The 20,000-nt window shown below is 37.4% G+C and overlaps 1 protein-coding gene across 1 annotated transcript in view; it reads left to right on the forward strand.

Moving 5' to 3' along the window:
• mast1a (microtubule associated serine/threonine kinase 1a) overlaps positions 1–20,000 on the forward strand; it is a 59,815-nt gene that overhangs the window by 14,619 nt on the left and 25,196 nt on the right. Inside the window, exons 3-4 of the mRNA XM_081362408.1 lie at positions 17,703–17,791; positions 17,879–17,954. Of these exons, the coding sequence (XP_081218534.1) occupies positions 17,703–17,791; positions 17,879–17,954 (165 nt within the window). The remainder of the gene's footprint in view (positions 1–17,702; positions 17,792–17,878; positions 17,955–20,000) is intronic.

The raw sequence follows: 20,000 nt of genomic DNA on the forward strand, positions 1-20,000 counted from the left end.
TGACACTGAAGACTGGAGTTATGATGCTGAAAATTCAGCTTTGCATCACAGGGATAAATTACATTTTAAGCACATCTATTAATCATCCGATTGACACAGATGTATTGACCTGTGCTAATAATCTCAAAATTGTACATTATCGACACATTTAATCAGCTTCTCTGATACAGTTTATTGGCCTAGCAGTTATTATATTGGCCTTCAGCTGCTTTGTTCTATATTGTATTTCTGGTATCTGAAATCTCATATCGATTAAGCACTACTGCTATTGATTGAGTTTTGTAGCTGAACTCCTGGTAAACTGTGCATATGCACATACACACATGCTTCTGGTTGAGTTGACATGAGCGCATGAGCAGTTTATAATATGTGTGTTTATGTTTTGTACATATGCTGTTGTGGCTGTTGCGTGTGTGTCTATTTGTGTTTATGTGTGATGTTGTGTGTGGCAGAGAAGAGATTAAAGTGGCTTTGAAGTGGCTATGCGCGTGTGTGTGTTCACAGTGCGCCTTAATAACAGACTGTCTCTTTCTCGGTCTTTCTCTCTCTCTCTTTCTCTCTTCATCTCTGTCTGTCCCCCATGGCGCTCCATTCTGTCTGCACTGACGCTGTTGAGCTCAGATTAGTCACATTCTGCTGTGTGTGTGTGTGTGTGTGTGTGTGTATGTGAGCGAGAGAGGGCTTATGAATAGTTAAAGTTCAATTATTTTGTTCTGCACTGCAAAAAGATAGATTTTCTTGATATTAAAGGAGTTGTTCACCCCAAAAATCCCCACTGAACCTGATGTGTTATTATTCATGTTTATAAGATTTGCTCAGTGAGATTTCCTGTGAACTGTTATGGCAACCGTTGACCTGACCGAAGGGGTAACTGTATCATTCCGGATCATATTTCATCATTAATGGCCATTCAAATGTGGCTGTGTTCTGATGAAATTAATTTATAGCATACACACATTTTTTATTGAGGTATATAAATCCTAAATATTTTTCTTGTTTTTATTTTATTTTTATTTTTTTTAATCTATTTATTCATTCATATATATATATATTTTTTTATTTTATTTAGTTTAGTTTTTATTTTAATTTATTTAGTTTTTATTTTATTTTATTTAGATTTTTTGTTTTGTTTTGTTGGCAAATTTTTAGTTGTTTGTGCATTTGATATCACACCTGGGGAAAGTCACTAATAAAGTGCTTGGGATTGTGCATGAAATGAAATTTGCGTTGCTAGACGCATTTGTGCTTATGCCTGTGTTTAGATGATGTCTCAGGAAAGTGTGTGTTTTAATATTTTTTCGATGTCTCTCTGAGTTTAGTACTTTCTGTTCCTCTGTCATTTGGGACGGGCTGCTCTGAGCCTCAAATGCTTTTATGGAAGAACACAGATGGAGAGGGAATATGAATGAGAGGGAGAACGAGAAGTGTAGAGCCCGAGGAGATGTCTTGGCCTATATTTGAGGACGCTGGAGTGTGTTAACTGAGCTCCTCTCTAAAACACCTGCTCTCTCTTCATCCTGCACTTCACTTTCCAAGTTAGTCATTACAGAGCATTTTAACTTAGACTCAGCCGATTTCAAAGGCGGAACAGGAAAGAAAACGAGTTTGGAACAGAGATTCTTCAAGGACGAAAAAATGTTCTGTTGAGAAAACTCTAAATATATACACACACACACACACACACACACAGAAAGCTGTGCATATCAGGATGACATTGAGGCAAATAACCACTCAAATCGACCATTGAAATCGTTTAAAGCACCGCTAGCCATGGATTATCCTGCTTATACCATGGTTATTTGCCAGCACTGACAAGTTTAAGCTGTTATTGATGATTGTGGAGTGATATGTGATGGGAAGGGCAGGTCTAGCATTCTGCCCGCTTTGAATCAGACACAGAGATATAGATTTTCACGTTGGGTTGTTCTTTGCTTCCATGTTGTGCATTAAAATTGTTTAATGCACAGCTAGTCGTGGATTATCCCTTGCCCAATGCTTTACATATACCATAAAGCTTTGTAACAAGAGTCATTAGTAAATAGAGTAATATAATTATTTTGTCTTTGCCTTGCCTCACACAGTAATGTTTTTCTCTAACTAGGACTATTGAAATATAAAGCTGTTAAACAGTCGAGTCTTCTATAAAAAGGAAAATTATAGACAAAACCAAAACTTTCATGTGGCAGAACCGCTGTCTGAGAGGATTCAGAGTTCTCTTGAGATCACAAAACATTGATGTATCATTCTGCACACGATTCCTCACGGCCTGAGATTACACAGCTCACGGCGTTTGGGAGCAAGCGCAGATCTCAGGAAATGAAAGCACAGCAGGAAATATTAAAGGATGATGTGCGAGCGGATGAATGGAGGAATACAGGTTGATTGTGGCGTGATCTTGTTTGTTGGCGATGGCGACTTTCAGATAATCTGTCTGTCAGATTATAGTTTGAGTCAATTCTGATCCTGTGATGCGGGAGAGTTCAGGAATCAGTTAGATGATAGACTAAACATCTGAGGACAAGTAATCCTGAATATTCATTCATAAATAGATTCCCAGCATGACAGCCACTGATTTGTATGGAAGCTCGTTTCTGCTGCTAAATAAAAACTTAACTTGAAAAAAGGTAATTGTGACACAATTCTAACTTAATTTTAGTTTATAACTAACAATTCTGATTTTTTTCTCACAATTCTCACTTTATAACTCACTTTATAATTCCCAGTTTATAACTCCCAATTCCCAGTTAATAACTCGCAATTCTTAGTTGATAACTTGCAATTCTTAGTTTATAAATCACTATTCCCAGTAATAACTTGCAATTCCCAGTTTATAACTCACAATTCCCAGTATATAACTTTCTATTCCCAGTATATAACTTGCTATTCCCAGTTTCTAACTCGCAATTCCCAGTTTAAAACGTTCAATTCCCAGTTTTCTATTCCCAGTATATAACTTGCTATTCCCAGTTTCTAACTCGCAATTCCCAGTTTAAAACGTACAATTCCCAGTTTATAACTCGCTATTCCCAGTTTATAAATCACAATTCCCAGTATATAACTTTCTATTCCCAGTATATATCTTGCTATTCCCAGTTATAACTCACAATTCTAACTTTTTTCTCACAATTCCCAGTTTATTACTCTCAATTCCCAGTTTATATCTCACAATTCCCAGTTTATAATTTGCAAATTCCCATTTTATAACTCAAAATTCCCAGTTTATAACTCACAATTCACATTTTTTTCTCACAATTCCCAGTTTAGATCTCACAATTTTATATTATTTTATCTAAAAATTGCAAATCCCTAGTTTAAAACGTTCAATTCCCAGTTTATAACTCGTTATTTCCAGTTTATAACTCGCTATTCCCAATTTATAACTTTCTATTCCCAGTTTTTAACTCACTATTCCATTTATAACTCGCAATTCCCAGTTTATAACTCGCAATTCGTAGTTTATAACCCACAATTCCCAGTTTATAACTCGCTATTCCCAGTTTATAAATCACAATTCCCAGTATATAACTTTCTATTCCCAGTATATATCTTGCTATTCCCAGTTAATAACTCGCAATTCCCAGTTTATAACCCACAATTCTGACTTTTTTCTTGCAATTCCCAGTTTGTAACTCTCAATTCCTGGTTTATAACTCGCAATTCTGACCATTTTTTCGCTATTCCCAGTTATAACTCACAATTCCCAGTTTATATCTCATAATTCCCAGTTCATATCTCACAATTCTGACATTTATTCTCCCAATTCCCAGTTAATAACTCGCAATTCTTAGTACATAACTTGCAATTCCCAGTTTATAACTCGTAATTCTGACTTTTTTTCTCGCAATTCCCAGTTTGTAACTCTCAATTCCTGGTTTATAACTCGCAATTCTGACCATTTTTTCACTATTCCGTTATAACTCACAATTCTAACTTTTTTCTCACAATTCCCAGTTTATTACTCTCAATTCCCAGTTTATATCTCACAATTCCCAGTTTATAATTTGCAATTCCCATTTTATAACTCACAATTCCCAGTTTATAACTCGTGATTCCCATTTATATCTCACAATTCCCAGTTTATATCTCATAATTCCCATTTTATATCTCACAATTCTGACATTTATTCTCCCAATTCCCAGTTAATAACTCGCAATTCTTTGTACATAACTTGCAATTCCCAGTTTATAACTCGTAATTCTGACTTTTTTTCTCGCAATTCCCAGTTTATAACTCTCAACTCCCAGGTTAAAACTCACAATTCCCAGTTTATAACTCACAATTCTGACTTCATTTCTCGCAATTCCCAGTTTATAACTCGCAATTCTGACTTAATTGTTATTACTGTCCACAAACAATAATTGTTCTGTCATCAAGAGATTAAATTGCTATTATAAAGAAATTAATGTATACAATCAAATGAACATAATCCACACATTCAGGTTTATCAACATTAGCTTTGTTTCAGACCGTTTTATCATGCAGTTCAGTTGAGCTCAGACACGAGCGCTGCTGTTGTTAGTGTCTTTGAGGTCTTGCAGCATTAGGGGCGACTATATTTCAATTCAATCCGTGCAGAGAATTATCTATTGAGCTGACTTTTAAATTTTGTCCTTAAATTTAATCTAGCTGATAGTTGTTATATAATAAATACAGCCCACATGCTGGATTTAATTAATCGCATTACCTAAATCCCAGTGAAACTGCTCAATGCGCCAACACTGTTATGAATTAAACTTTTATGTGAACCTGACATAACTGCCAAGTTGCCTGAGGTTTAAAGATTTCCTACTTTAGACTTTAGAAGATCACAGCATTTTATAATAAAGCAAACCCTCTCCTAGAGATTTCACTGACTGATCAAACACACTTGACCAGCTAATCAAAGTTTCAGCGTTCACTCGCACATCACATGCCGGTCTTCAAACGCTCTCACAACTCAAATTGGCCAAAGCTCTGAACTCTGTGGAGAGAAGTATCAGGGACCCCGGTTGTTGTAACATGGTGCCTAAAGTGTAAACTTTAACCTCATTCTGCTGATCTTTCCAAGCACAGCATTTATTATATATACTTTTTAAAAATTGCAAATACTTTTTTTTGAATGCAGGGATATCTTTTCTTGTCTGCAATGTCATCCAGCTGATAATGAAAACATTTAAATTCCCCAATTCCCAGTTTATAACCCACAATTCTGACTTTTTTCTTGCAATTCCCAGTTTGTAACTCTCAATTCCTGGTTTATAACTCGCAATTCTGACCATTTTTTCGCTATTCCCAGTTATAACTCACAATTCTAAATTTTTTCTCACAATTCCCAGTTTATTACTCTCAATTCCCAGTTTATATCTCACAATTCCCAGTTTATAATTTGCAAATTCCCATTTTATAACTCAAAATTCCCAGTTTATAACTCACAATTCACATTTTTTTCTCACAATTCCCAGTTTAGATCTCACAATTTTATATTATTTTATCTAAAAATTGCAAATCCCTAATTTGAACACAGGTGTATCTTTTCTCCTCTGCAATGTCATCCAGCTGAGAAAGAAAAAATGATACCAGATACTATAGCTAGAGGACATTGCAGATATTTAATTTGAAGTCAGTGAGTCTAACATCTGAAATGGGGCCATATTTCGTTTTTTAATGAATTGTCGGGACACTGGGACCCACCTTGTAAAACCAGGACATCCGTTCGGTCATCCTGTTTAACAGTCCTTTTTGTCCTCCTTTAAGCAGAGACAGGAGCCACTGCCATCAGAGTCTATATTTATCCCATTCACCTCTAAACCTCTCCTTCACCCATTCATCTTCACACTCATCTATTCTTCCTTTCCTTCTCTGCGTGCACACCAGTATCTGCTCTAGTACCCACATCCTATTGCCTAGTTTAAAGCATGTCATTGTTTTTGTGACTCTATTTGGTGACACTAGGGGAGCAGAAACTGCACAGTCTTGTTGGGACAACAGCACACCTGCACCTAAACACATCTGTTAGTGACCAGTCATGCTGCTCTTTACAGCAGATGAGTGATGAGACAGGGAGCTCTGGAGACACACTGTTTGAAGATGAGAAATGTAACAGGTGATAAAGTAGTCAGCTTTAATTGTCCCGCTGCTGAGCTGCAGACCTGATTGCATTAGTAAATTGACTGCTGCTCTGCAAGCTAGTGTTGTGTGAGGGTGTTGCGTATTTTGTTAAACAAGTGAATCCCTGTGTTGTATGTTGGGTTTATTAGTTGTTAAGGTCCTTGCACACTGAGTCCGAAATTTCCGTGTGTGTTTTTTCGTATTCGTCATTCGGTGGCTCTGAATTGTCAAAACACCATTCAAATGCTTGTTACGGATGTGAAAAACGCAGAAAATCGAACCCGATCCGAATTTTTTTATGACGGACGAAAGTTTCGGAGGCAGTGTGTAAACGGGATTGACATAACGTGAGGTCGTATTTATTTTTTAACGTGCGAAAATTTCAGACGCGAATTTTGGACTCAGTGTGCAAAGACATACTGTATAGGGCCCTATCTTGCACCCAGCGCAATTGACTTTGTACACCGACGCATGTATCATTCCTATTTTGCACCCGACGCACAGCGGCCTTTTCCCTCCACAGACGCACGTCGGTAAACTAGGAAATACACTTGCGCTCCCCGGGGGCGGTTCAGCGCAAAGAGGAGGCGTGTTCCGGCGCAAACGTTCCCTGGTGCTATTTTGCAGGTTTAGAAAACAATTCCGCCACTGACCAGGAAAAACCTAGTCTAAAGTCTGTGCCGCGTTGCGCATGTTATTCATATGCTATTTTAACCCTTTCGCACGTACGATCACACCGGTGTGATCAGTCTAGGCTGGTCCCTGGAGCGTACGATCACACCGGTGTGATTAGAACGGTCAGTGCATCATGTGATCAACTGCTAAATTCAAATATGCTTTCGCGCGTTGGCTGGCGCTGAGCCAGAGACAGGCGCGCTCAGAGCTGTCATATATCACAACTTTTCAGTGTTTTCAACCACATAATGTTTATTTTAGGTTTCAGACATATAAGTACTAAAAAAACAATACATTTAGAGTTTGTAAAATACACACTGATGTCAAAGGAAGAGGCAATGATAATCCTTTCCATTATAATTAGACACGTTTTATTCATATCAGATACACATTGAGTAACTCTAAAGTTTACTCTATTCTTCTCCCAGTTCACCGGCCACTTACTTCCATGTACTTCGGGAGAAGTGGATGAATTCACGTGTTGTAAATCCAACAGATCTGATTTTCTGAACTGCGTCTGCGGCACAAACTAAGATGGCGGCGCCCATCGCGCATACAGCTCAACTAACGCGATCGTTATAAAGGTGTTTTAAACAACAAAACACTTCCACTTGCATATATTTGACAATCGGAATATCAGATAATTCATGACATATCTAACAAATTTGTGAATATTTTGAATAAAAAAGGAAAAATGACATAAAAGCATATCATCATTCATTCAGCTCTGTTGTTGCTGCGGTGTGTCACGTGACAAGCAATGACGCGTCACCATGGAAACCATAAAGTGACACGTTCTAAATAACGGTTGCCTTGAAAAACTCACGCTGGGGGGTCAGCCAGAATATTTTAAACTTACGTGTGAAAGGGTTAAGGGCGCATGCTTGGCCATAATGGCACAACGCGCATGCACTTTGATTCTCTCATCTACACAGAAGCAGCAGTTTTCATTTTTGCAAATCATACATTATTACAATAGATAGATAGATAGACAGTTTATTATAAAAGCATAAATCTAGCTTACACATTTACCCAAATTATCATACGCCTGTTTAACCGAAGTTAATTTGGGTGGGTTTCTCCATCCCCAATGTCACTTTTCTGTGTTTTACGGCCCTGACGAGAACGTAGGTCTCCTCGGCTGTGAACCGCTCCTGGCGCGCGTCTGGCAAATCCGCCGTTATAATAGCAATCCGCCATGGAACAAGCGCGCCTGCTCTTAAAGGGAATGTGAGATGACGCTCTGATTGGTTTATTTCACGCCCAAACCACTCCATGAAGCTACTTCAGACCAACCCATTTTAGATTTGCGCCTGGCGCAAGAGTCATTTATCCCGCCGGTATAATAGCAACAGCGCCCAAGACCCGCCCACAAAGTTACTTGCGTTTCGCGCTTGATACTTGCGTTTCAGATCCTTAAAATAGGGCCCTTAGTCTTCAATCCCAATGAAGAAAAAAATGTTAATTTTCTGGTTGTCACTCTCATTAAGTTACAGTTAAAGTTAGTGAGTCCATGCTAACGTACAAACCTAAATAGCTAACCGTTTTCACGTCATGTACAGTAGGTCAAAAATGATCGTGACGACCGTAACAATGGGCTTCTCCCGCTTGCATTGTGATCTATAAACCCTCGCTTCCAAATTAATCTTGTTACGTACCACCATATTTATTTTTAAATATTTTATATATCCCTCCATGTCATATTTAAGTCCCACATGAATACTCCTCAACAAGAAGTGGTCCTTCTGTGTCCAAAATGCACCAAAAACATCTTGGGACAAGGTTTTCACACTGACAGCTGTCATTGTAAGACAGTTAGCAACTCCGTTTGTTTGTCTGAGATAGCAACAGTAACTAAGGGGGGCGGGGCTTACCGGTTGGTCAATTTCAATAAAGCGCCTTAGTGAATAAATACTAAATACTAAACAAACCTTAGTAAATCACCTTGCATGATTCTTTTAGCCTAAATATTCTCCTCCCATAAATTTTGCGTCTGAAAGGGAAACTCCTACAAATGCATATGCTATAAGGTCAGCCTAAAAAATAACTGTCCACGCCTTTTCAACGCTAATTTTTCACTCCATGTCAATCCTGACAGTAGTTTTGTAACGCCAAAAGAGGGTTTGCACTGGCGCAAGCTGTTCGTAAATCTGGCCTATGAAGTCTCAAATGTGATGATTAGTCTGTATAAGAGTTCCTCTGTGTCCTTTGAGAGTCTAAGCAGGTGTTAATTAGGGAGCTCGATGGGTCATTCTCCATGGCAACCACTGAATTAACCCTTTCACCTTGTGATGACAGACTTCATTCAGCAGGGAAACGATCTGTTTCAACAAACAACACAAGCTCACCTATTCACACCACATACTGTTGTGTTTGCTCACCAGTGCTGGGATGGGATTGACTCTCTAAAGGTGTGATCTGTTATCATGAGGACAGGTCATGTGCCGTGAATGATGCGGACGTTTTGCTTTACGTTGTGTATAAGCGGTCGCTATGGTAACGGATGACATCAGCTCACCACACGGGACTAGTGTTGTCGTCTCATTAAGTGTTTAAGGTTCTGAGATTCCTGTGAAGAGCAGCTTCAAAGCGTGATCTTATGTGGGTGAAGCATCGTGTAAAATTGGTGTGATTTAACAGCTTTAACTGAATATTGGTGTGTATAAACAGATTCAGTGCTTTTGCTAGTCTAAAGAATAGAGACATTTATAGCAAGCCACGTGTCGACGACTCTGATAGCATGGATGAACTAACTTCAGCCTGCATTCTTCTTAATAGACAGTCTCCAGTTTTGTTAAATTATCAACCTTCGTTGAACTTTACAATAAACTCAGGATTTTAAATTATTTCTGGAGCTTGACAACTGTAGGGTATTTCACTGCTGACAAAATGGGCTTTCATTAAAACTTTCTGTCTATAGTAAACGTAAACGAGTAAACGTTTATCGGGAGTGAGTTACTTTAGGTTTCCAGCGTGTTGTAGTCAGTGGCTAAAGACTGCAACCCAGATCCAGGCCGCATCTGGGACGTGGGTGGATTCAACGCGTGCCAGATGTGGGCCGGATCTGGGCCGACACTGTGTTGCTGTCTGGGAAAAGAATCGTAAATACGGAGAGAACACTGTAACGGACAATATAAAAAAAAACAATGTGTTTGTAGTCAACACTTCAAACTGACCACGAACTCAGCATTTTAGGCCAAACGGAGGGGAAAACTAAAAGAAACTGCTGTTTTCATGAAAGCCCTAGAGCTGTCAAATAAATTTTAATTTCTTTGTCCAGGTAACATGGAGAACGAGTAAACATTGTTCATGTACATATACTACCGACATTGTGACAGTAGAAAGCGGGTCAAAAATCGGCCAAGTTACACTTTAACTGATATGTGTTAGCAAATGTGCTAGCTAAACTGCTAACATAGCCCATGGAAGATTATGATTATCATGTCTTTCGGGAATAGCATGTCTATTCAGTTATTTAAGTTTTACATAATGAATATGTAATTTGTGACATCATGGAGGGGAGAATGGTGATCTAATGAATATTAATTAGGTTATGGACACACTTTTGTCGTGTTTTCATTGTTTAACAGTTGCAGCTTGTTGATCCTTAGTGTTTTAAACCGAATGCAATGGCTGACTTACATCTCCAGCTTTATTAATTTTTACACTTCAGACTGTACTGCAGTAAGATTCTTCAATGCAGCTTTAATAGTTGACCTTGAACCCATGAAATGTGTGCTTTCCTCCAGTCAAATAATACGAAAATGTTTTTTTTCTTTTTGTTTTGGCATCCCTGCATGGGAAATGATTTGAAAGTGTTTAGATTAGCTTTTCCTGATGAATTGAACATTAGAAACCAACAATGATTCCTCCTGATGGCGTGGCGGAGGCCATATAAAGGATAAATCAGATGTTCTCTCTGCTATTGAAGCGATTCGCTTCGCAAACACTGAAAGCAGTCTGTTTATAGAGAAGCGGCGAGGGGAGTTAATGAAAGAGAGTTTGATAAATTGGTTAGTGCTGCTGAATGCCAGTGTTATTGTGGCTGGTGTGTGTCTTATTTTTGGTGCTGTATAATTCCATCCATGATTGGCATCATCAGAAGAGCATCAGACCCTGTTGATTTCTCCACGGGTGGCCACGTGTGTGTGTGTGTGTGTGTGTGTGTGTGTGTGTGTGTGTGTGTGTGTATGTGAGGTGTTTTTGATTTATTGGCTTCTTTGGATGCAGCTTAGATCCAGCATAGATCAAGCATACGCACTCAGACACACACATCGCCTCTCTCGACTATTACCTCAGAACCTGGATACAACATCGGCCTGTCAGTCATGCTTTGTGTTTCAGAAATATGAACACATCCTGTCTATATTACACTTCCTGTCTCCAGATACAGTATATGAAAGTCATACCGCACCATATCCGTCCAGACCCCCATCCTTCTCTTCAGACAAATGTTTACTTAATATTATTATTCTGCCAAAGATTGCTCTTTTAGTTCATGGCAGTGCTGTTATTAACTAAAACTGAAAATGTTTTTTTAATTGAAATAAAGATGATATAAAATATAAATATCAGAAGTAGAAAATCAGAAATATTGCCTTGTCATCTAACTGAAATAAGTTTAATTTGAAGAAATAAAATGACTAAAACTGAAGTAAAAAATAAATTACAGCTAAAGAGAAAATGGTAACACTTTTACAATAAGATCCCATTAGCTAACATTAGTTAAAGGGATAGTTCACTTTGAAATTAATTTTTGATATGTTTTAGCTTACCTCAAGGCCATCCAAGATGTAGGTGTCTTTGTTTCCGCATGTAGTTTCAATTTTGATATTTTTAGGTCAAACCGTTCTTGTCTGTCAGTCATATAATGCAGGTCGATGGTCACTGTTTCAAAACACAAGCACAGAGTCCAAATTAAAACAATTCCCCATCGTCCAAATTAAACAATTCCCCATCGTAAGTACACATTGACGGCCTAAGACACGAAACGAGCGGTTTGTGTGAGAAAACGAACAGTATTTATATCGTTGTTATCTCCTGAAAACAACACGTCCAAATGATCTGACGGCGCGGGCGGGTATAGATATATACATAGATGTCACCTTGGCTACTGCAGTTCATAGGAACGAAACCGTAGCCAAGCGACATCTAGTGTATACATCTATACCCGCGCGCGGGCGGGTATAGATGTATACACTAGATGTCGCCTTCGCTACTGCAGTTCATTGGAACGAAACCGTAGCCAAGGTGACATCTATGAATATATCTATACCCGCCCGCGCCGTCAGATCATTTGGACGTGTTGTTTTCAGGAGATAACAACGATATAAATACTGTTCGTTTTCTCACACAAACCGCTCGTTTCGTGTCTTAGGCCATCAAAGTGTACTTACGATGGGGAATTGTTTAATTTGGACGATGGGGAATTGTTTTAATTTGGACTCTGTGCTTGTGTTTTGATACAGTGACCATAGACCTGCATTATATGACTGACAGACAAGAACGGTTTGACCTAAAAATATCAAAATTGAAACTACTGCGGAAACAAAGACACCTACATCTTGGATGCCCTTGAGGTAAGCTAAAACATATCAAAAATTAATTTCAAAGTGAACTATCCCTTTAATGCAATAACTAACTAATTTTAACCAACAATGAGCAATAATTTTGTTACAGTATTTATTCATCTTTGTTAATGTTAGTTTGAAAAAAATACATCCGTTCATTGGTAGTTCATGTCAGCTCAGGTCCATTAAATGATATTAACAGATACATCTTTTGATTTTAATAATTAGTAAATGATGAAATTACTACTACTACTAAATACTACTAATTTTCTTGTTACATTTTTTTTAGATGATCTTCTTGAATATTTCCGTTGTTGCTGATGTAGTAAGTGATTTGAATTGATATTCACTGCAGTATTTGACAAAAGAGATTGAACGGTGTGGTCTAGGAGGTTCATTTCTGTTTTAAAGAGCAAAAGTGATTAGAAAAGTAATTTCTCAACCAGACGTAATTAACAAATGAGAATCACAGTGAGAGAGAGAGAGAGAAACAGAGAGAGAGAGAGACAAGTAATAGCGAAATGGGCAAAAAAAGAGAAAGGAATGGAGGACACACTCTTTAATTTATACACATTTGGAAAAATCATGAAATAATAATTGAAATTATTCAACTAATTAAATAAATAAAAAATACAAATTTATTTTATGTAAAAATAATGAATAACTGAAAGCAGTCATAATTTAACTTTGTATAATACGATTTGGGGAAAAGCACCTTGTAACATCAAATTCATATATCAAAAAAATCAATTCATGGAATAAAAGCAATAAATAACTGTGAAATCAGTCATAATTTCACTCTGTTTATAAAGTAAAGAATATATAAATCTTTATAATTACAAAGAGAGATGGGAAGAGAGCAATTCAAGTTTTTTTATTTGCACTCCTTTATTTATACAATTTGGGAAAAGAAAACCTCGTAGCATCAAGAATTCAAATTCAATTTAAGAAAAGAAAGAAAAAACCTTTAAATAATAAAAATAATAAATAACTGTAAAAGCAGTCACATTCATTAAAAAACATTAAAAATCTTATAATTTAACTTAAATTCTCTTCTTCATTTTTTCTTAAATTAAATGTAAGTTATTAATTTATAAGGTATTTGTTCATTTGTTTCATTTAATTTTTTTCTTTTGTCAAATCAACTTAGATAATTTATGTGGTTCAGATAACATAATATTTTGAGTTTCTGTCGATTGAACAGAAACTCAAAAACTCCAAACAAAACTCAAAACTCCAACTCAAAAAACCTTCATTGTATTAACTCAAAATTTTAATTCCAATGAACTCAAAAACTCAAAGTAAAACCAACTATATATTTTTTTTTACAGTTGAGGGTGTGAAAATTGAAAGATCTTGTTGCCTCTTTGTAGCTGTAATCTCTGAACTGAAACTAAAGTAATCTCTTCATCTGAGAGAGATAGAGATAGAGAAGTGAGAGGTTTAAAAATAAAGCTTGTGGTTGCAGGCGGAAAGAATTTCATAAAATTTTCACACAAAGTCATGTTTTTTGTGATCTGTGATACTGTGTGTGTGATAGTGAAACCAAGATGCAGAGAGACGCCAACAAGGAAGCTGGAAGAAAATTTTTTGACGTTTTATATCCGCTGGGATCCTCCCTCTCTCTCTCTCTCTCTCTCTCTCTCTCTCTCTCTCTCTCTCTCTCTCTCTCTCTCTCTCTCTCTCTCTCTCTCTCTCTCTCTCTCTCTCTCTCTCTCTCTCTCTCTCTCTCTCTCTCTCTCTCTCTCTCTCTCTCTCACACACACACACACACACAGGGGGTTTGGAGGAAGAACATTACATTACTTCCTGCAGATGCTAATGCGCTTCTGTTAAATATTTCACAATGAATGCATGGGCTTCGTCTGTTCTGCTACAGTGTGGTTTCTTGTCAGCGAGCATTAGACTCTGAGGCTGAGCAGAGAATCGCATTCAGTCTGACAACTGTTTCCATTTTCATAAGCATATTTTTAAAAAGGTCAATCTCTTCCCCTCACATTGTGTCCTGTTTTCTTGAGATATCATCCTTTTAAAGTGGATACTGCACATTTCATTTGTGGGAATTAATTTGGAGAGATTTAGACTGCCGTTTTCTTTTCTGAAGTTGCTGTGCACAGTTATTACGCACTACAGAATCAGTACGTAAGTATAGCCACAGGATTATGCTGTATTATGAAGGGAGAACACCAAAATCTAGAGCACTTCTATTGAGACAGACTTCTTTACTGAGAGAAATGTAAATTTAAGATGTTATGTAAGCTTCAAACACAGTGTGAGTTTAAAGCATAAGCAGACTACACTGCACAACTAGTTGCAAAGTTATATGGAGCAGAAACAAGAGCTCATGAATACTGATCAGACCCAGTCAAGGACTCGGACTCATGCGTGGGAGAATCTCAGCAAACCTGACAAGAACATGTCCAGGTCATATTTCACCACTAAACCGCAAGAAAGAAATGATATTTTACGTGGAAAAAAAATGCGTCTGCATGTTTGACTTTACTCATCACTCATTCTCAATAGGGATTCTCATTATGAGAGTTTTTTTTTTCAATGGCGTAAAAGCAATCTCACTAATAACTGATACATGGGATAAAACATATCACACAGTTTAGCTGCCAGTTTAATAATTTATAGATAATTAATTTAGTAAAAAAGACTATACACTCACCGGCCACTTTATTAGGTACACCTTGCTAGTACCGGGTTGGACCCACTTTTTCCTTCCGAACTGCCTTAACTCTTCATGGCACAGATTCAACAAGGCGCTAGAAACATTCCTCAGAGATTTTGCTCCATGTTGTCATGATATCATCACTCAGTTTCTGCAGATTTGTCTTCTGCACATCCATGATGTGAATCTCCCGTTCCAGCACATCCCAAAGCTGCTCTATTGGATTGAGATCTGGAGACTGGAGGCTGTTTGAGTTTAGTTAACTCATTGTCATGTTTGAGATGATTTGAGGTTTGTGACGGCACATTATCCTGCTGAAAGTAGCCATCAGAAGATGATACACTGTGATCATAAAGGCATGGACATGGTCAGCAACAATACTTAGGTAGGCTGTGGTGTTTAATCGATGCTCAATTGATACTAAGAGGCCCAAAGTGTGCCGAGAAAATCTCCTCCACACCATTACACCAGCAGAAGCGTGAATCGATGATACAGGAATGCATCCATGCTTTCATGTTGTTCACGTCAAATTCTGACCCGACCATCTGAATGTCAGAAATCAAGACTCATCAGACCAGGCAACATTTTTCCAATCTATTCATATTTGATTTTGATGAGCCCGTGTGAATTGTAGCCTCAGTTTCCTGTTCTCGTCTCACAGGAGAGTTACTGGTGTGTGTGTTCTGCTGCTGAAGCTCTTCTGCTTCAAAGTTCAACATGTTCAGAGACTCTCTTCTGCAGAACTCGGGTGTAACGAGTGTGTTTGAGTTACTGTTGCCCTCAGCTCAATCCAGTCTGGTCATTCTCCTCCGACCTCTGGCATCAGCAAGGCATTTTCATCCACTGAACTGCAGCTCACTGGATATTTTCTCTTTTTTGGCCCATTCTCTGTAAACTAGAGCCGGCTGTGCACGAAAATCCCAGTAGATCAGCAGTTTCTGAAACACTCAGACCAGCTCGTCTGGCACCAACAAACACGTCATGTTCAAAGTCACTCAAATCACCTTTCTTCCCCGTTCTGATGCTCAGTTTGAACTTCAGCAGATCGTCGTCTTGGTCGTGTCTACATGCCCAAATGCATTGAGTTTCTGCCATGTGATTGGCTGATTAGAGATTTGCATTAATGAGCAGTTGAACAGGTGTACCTAAATAAGTGGCTGTGTATAATATCTTATCTTATATATTCTATATGTTTGGCAAGAATATGCATACATTAAAAGAAACTCCAAAAGTCTAAACAAATAGATATATTCTTTAAGAAAAAAACGTATTTATTTCTTTTGATTCTGGGGTTAATAATGACCTGAATCAGTTCTTGACAGGTTTCATGAGTGCATTTCTGTATTTTTTTGTGTTTTCCGCGACATACTCGCACACATGCTGATCTATAGAATGAAATGCAGCCTGAGGAGCTAAGAAACAGATGAAAGAGAACAAGAGAGAAGATGATCAGAAGGGATAAAATGGGAGGATCACTGGAGATTTCAGTCAGTACTCACTGAGACACACACACACACACACACACACACACACACTCACAGACATCTAGATCAGGAGTGATGAGCAAGTTTTTTACACTATACGCAAATGGACTTTCTGATGATTGCATCATGTCATTACATGAGGCTGTCATCTCCAGCTGTGTCTCGGGGAGTGTTATTGGACGTGATGAAGTCTTAACCAGCCAATCGCAAGGCTGGGTTGTCACGCGGAGGCTGTCGGCTTTGTTGCCGTGGCAGCATGACATTTCACTTTCTTGTTTGTCCCTCGTGTTCGGCTTCAGTCGCTGTAACTTTATTCCTCATTCTCAGCAGTTCTCTGAGGTTAGAAACTCTGTTTTGAGATTATGAATGTTTATATACAATATACTGTATGTATATATATAAAATGTATAGCCTATATCAAATATTTTATATATATATATTTATATACATGATATATATATTTTTTATAAAGAAATTAAATATATACATTTCTAAATTACATTAATAAATTATACACATTATATATATATATAATGTGTAGAATTACATATATTTTAGAAATGTGTATATATATATATATATATATAATTTCAATATATAGCAAAAATATTATATTTAATATAATATATATAATACAGTATATATATATATATATGAAGAGTTCAGATGCAAAAGCCTCTGAGTGCCATCTGAAATTTTCTTCTAAAATGATCATTTTTATCAAGCTCGTATATTTAAGTTCAGTAATTTCACTTAAATGACAATTAATAGGTCATTTTCATTGTCATTTAAGTGAAATTTCTGAACTTAAATATATACGAGCTTGATAAAAATGATCATTCTAGACGAAAATTTCAGATGGCACTTAGAGGCTTTTGCATCTGAACTCTTTATATATATATATAAAATGTGTAGAATTTATTACATATATTTTAGGAATGTATATATATATAATTTCTATATATAGCAAAAAGATTATATTTAATATAATACATATAATACAGTATAAATGTATATATATATATATGTATATGTGTGTGTGTGTGTGTGTGTGTGTGTGTGTGTGTGTGTAAAAATAAATTATATTAAAAAAAAATATTTATATGCAGAATAGATACAAGCTAATCGTTGTCCATTTTCTTTAATATCTCCTTCTGAACGTGTGTGATTTCCCTTGCCGAGTGTCATGATCATGTGTTGTATGTTTTGCAGTTGTCGCACCAGTAACCGGAAGAGTCTTATCCTGACCAGTACGTCGCCCACTCTTCCTCGGCCTCACTCTCCTCTACCGGGACACATAGGTGAGCGCTCACCCTTCAACACATGATCTGCTCCGGTGTCTCAGTCCACAGGTGTCGTTCTCATCCATGTCTCTGTCCACCTCACAGGAAGCAGTCCGCTGGACAGTCCCAGGACCTTCTCCCCCAGCGCACCCGCACATTTCTCTTTTGCATCATCCAGAAGGTAAATAATTGAACAAACAACCCAGAAGCTGTTCTTCGTTTAATCTGTCAGACCTTGTTTGTTCAGACAGTCTTTTTTTGGCATGTCCGTCTCAAATGGGTTTAGTTTTTTTGTCACCTGACCCGTAGAGATATGTAATACCTGGAGAAAGCTCTCCACTCTCGTTCCCATTCATCTCAAGGACAGTTATCTGGCTGGGATGCTCTGAAGTGTCAGCATAAAGTAATGTCTCTTACCCGTTTAGTACCACGGCTGCCACTCTCAATCTCTCTCTGTCATAATGATGCCAAAAATGTACACTGGCAACACCGACTTCTTAACAAAAGTTGATTTCGTCGCTTGAGGACGGTCAGTTATAAAGATCAGATTTGAAGAGCACATTTGGTTTGTGTGCAGTGTGAAGAAAGCCTGACTGAAACTGCATGTCACTGCATTTACTCGATCTTGTTTCACTGTTCTCTTCAACGACTATCTGAGGAACACCCAGAGCAATCTCAAAATCAATACAGGCTTACATGTTGCTATTTTTTCCTTTACATTTTGAACAAGCAATAAAAAAAGCTCTCGTAATTTTAAAAATATAAGTTTTTCCCCCAAAAAGAAATGGAAACCTATGGAAGCTTGTTTCCGCCAAAGAATAAAAAATAAAAAAAGGTAATTGCTACTATGATCTATCGCAAAATTGCGTGATATTAAGTCACAATTTCGAATTATAGTCAGAATTGAGTGAGATATAAACTAAATAAACATTTTTCCTTAGAATTGGACTTTATAACTCGCAATTGCGAGTTTATATCACACAAGTCTGAGAAAAGATGTCAGAACTCAATTCAGATTTTTTTTCTCAGAATTGCATGTTTATATCACGCAATTGTGAGTTTATACTTTGCAATTTTGACTTTTTATCGCAATTCTGAGAAATAAAGATGTAAACTCGCAATTGTGAGATAAAAAGTCGCAATTATCTTTTAAAATGTTTTATTCTGTGGCGGATACAAGCTTCTATAGTAACTTTAGAAGTTTTACAACCCCAAGTTTATTTATTTCAAATTTCGTTTACTAATTTTTAAAAAAAATTATTGAATCTTGTCATGAAAACAGCCTTCGATGCTGACATGGCATTAATAAGTTTATTTATTTTCAATTGTGTTTATTTAATTTTTTATTGAATCTTGTCATGAAAATAGCCTTCGATGTTGATATGGCATTAATAAGTTTATTTATTTTCAATTGTGTTTATTTAATTTTTTATTGAATCTTGGCATGAAAATAGCCTTCGATGCTGACATGGCATTAAGCAATGCACTACTGCTACTACTACTAGCACAAATCGCCATTGAAACATTAAGATAAAGCATGAATTATTGATGTTTTTGTGTGCTTTTTTATTATTAAGAGTGCATTGACAAGGACCAATTGTAGTGAAATTATGTTTTTTCAATATGTATAAAATTTCGTCTTTATTAAAGCTGTTCAGTTAGTTCAGAGAGGTTCTTCATTGTGAAGATCAAGTGTGTTTGTGAGCAGCACACATCATTCCTCAGCGAACGACTGCCCGTCACACAGACGTTTGTCTGAAAGACGAGTGCGAAGGAGAGATTGAGGGACGAGAGACAGACGATTGATCCGCGCGTTCGTTCCCGTCTGACGCGAGGGCTAATATTGGATTTTGCCCATATAAATCTCGTGCAGCGAGACGGTTGCACAGCATGAATCATCAATCCTGTCCAAAGCACAGAGCTTCAGCTCACAACACACACAAGAACATGAAATATAGTGCCTGACAAAGAAGACACAATCCAGCCCAGTGCAACAGAACCTCGCAACAAAAGTTTGCAAGACATAAAAACGCATGCATGATCAAAAAGTCCATTTTTTGATCCGTGCGGTTCATCCCTGCTGAGATCCTCTTTTCATGCTTTCAGTATGTGGAACCCTTGGTTCTGCTCTCTTCTAATGCTGTGGGATGACAGATTTAATGACCCCACTGGGAACGTTGCCCGGCACCGAAATATGCAATAAACAGTGTAGAAATGTGATGGTTGC

The sequence above is a fragment of the Scardinius erythrophthalmus genome, assembly GCF_964197995.2.
Source record: "Scardinius erythrophthalmus genome assembly, chromosome: 3".
NCBI classification, from domain to species: domain Eukaryota; kingdom Metazoa; phylum Chordata; class Actinopteri; order Cypriniformes; family Leuciscidae; genus Scardinius; species Scardinius erythrophthalmus.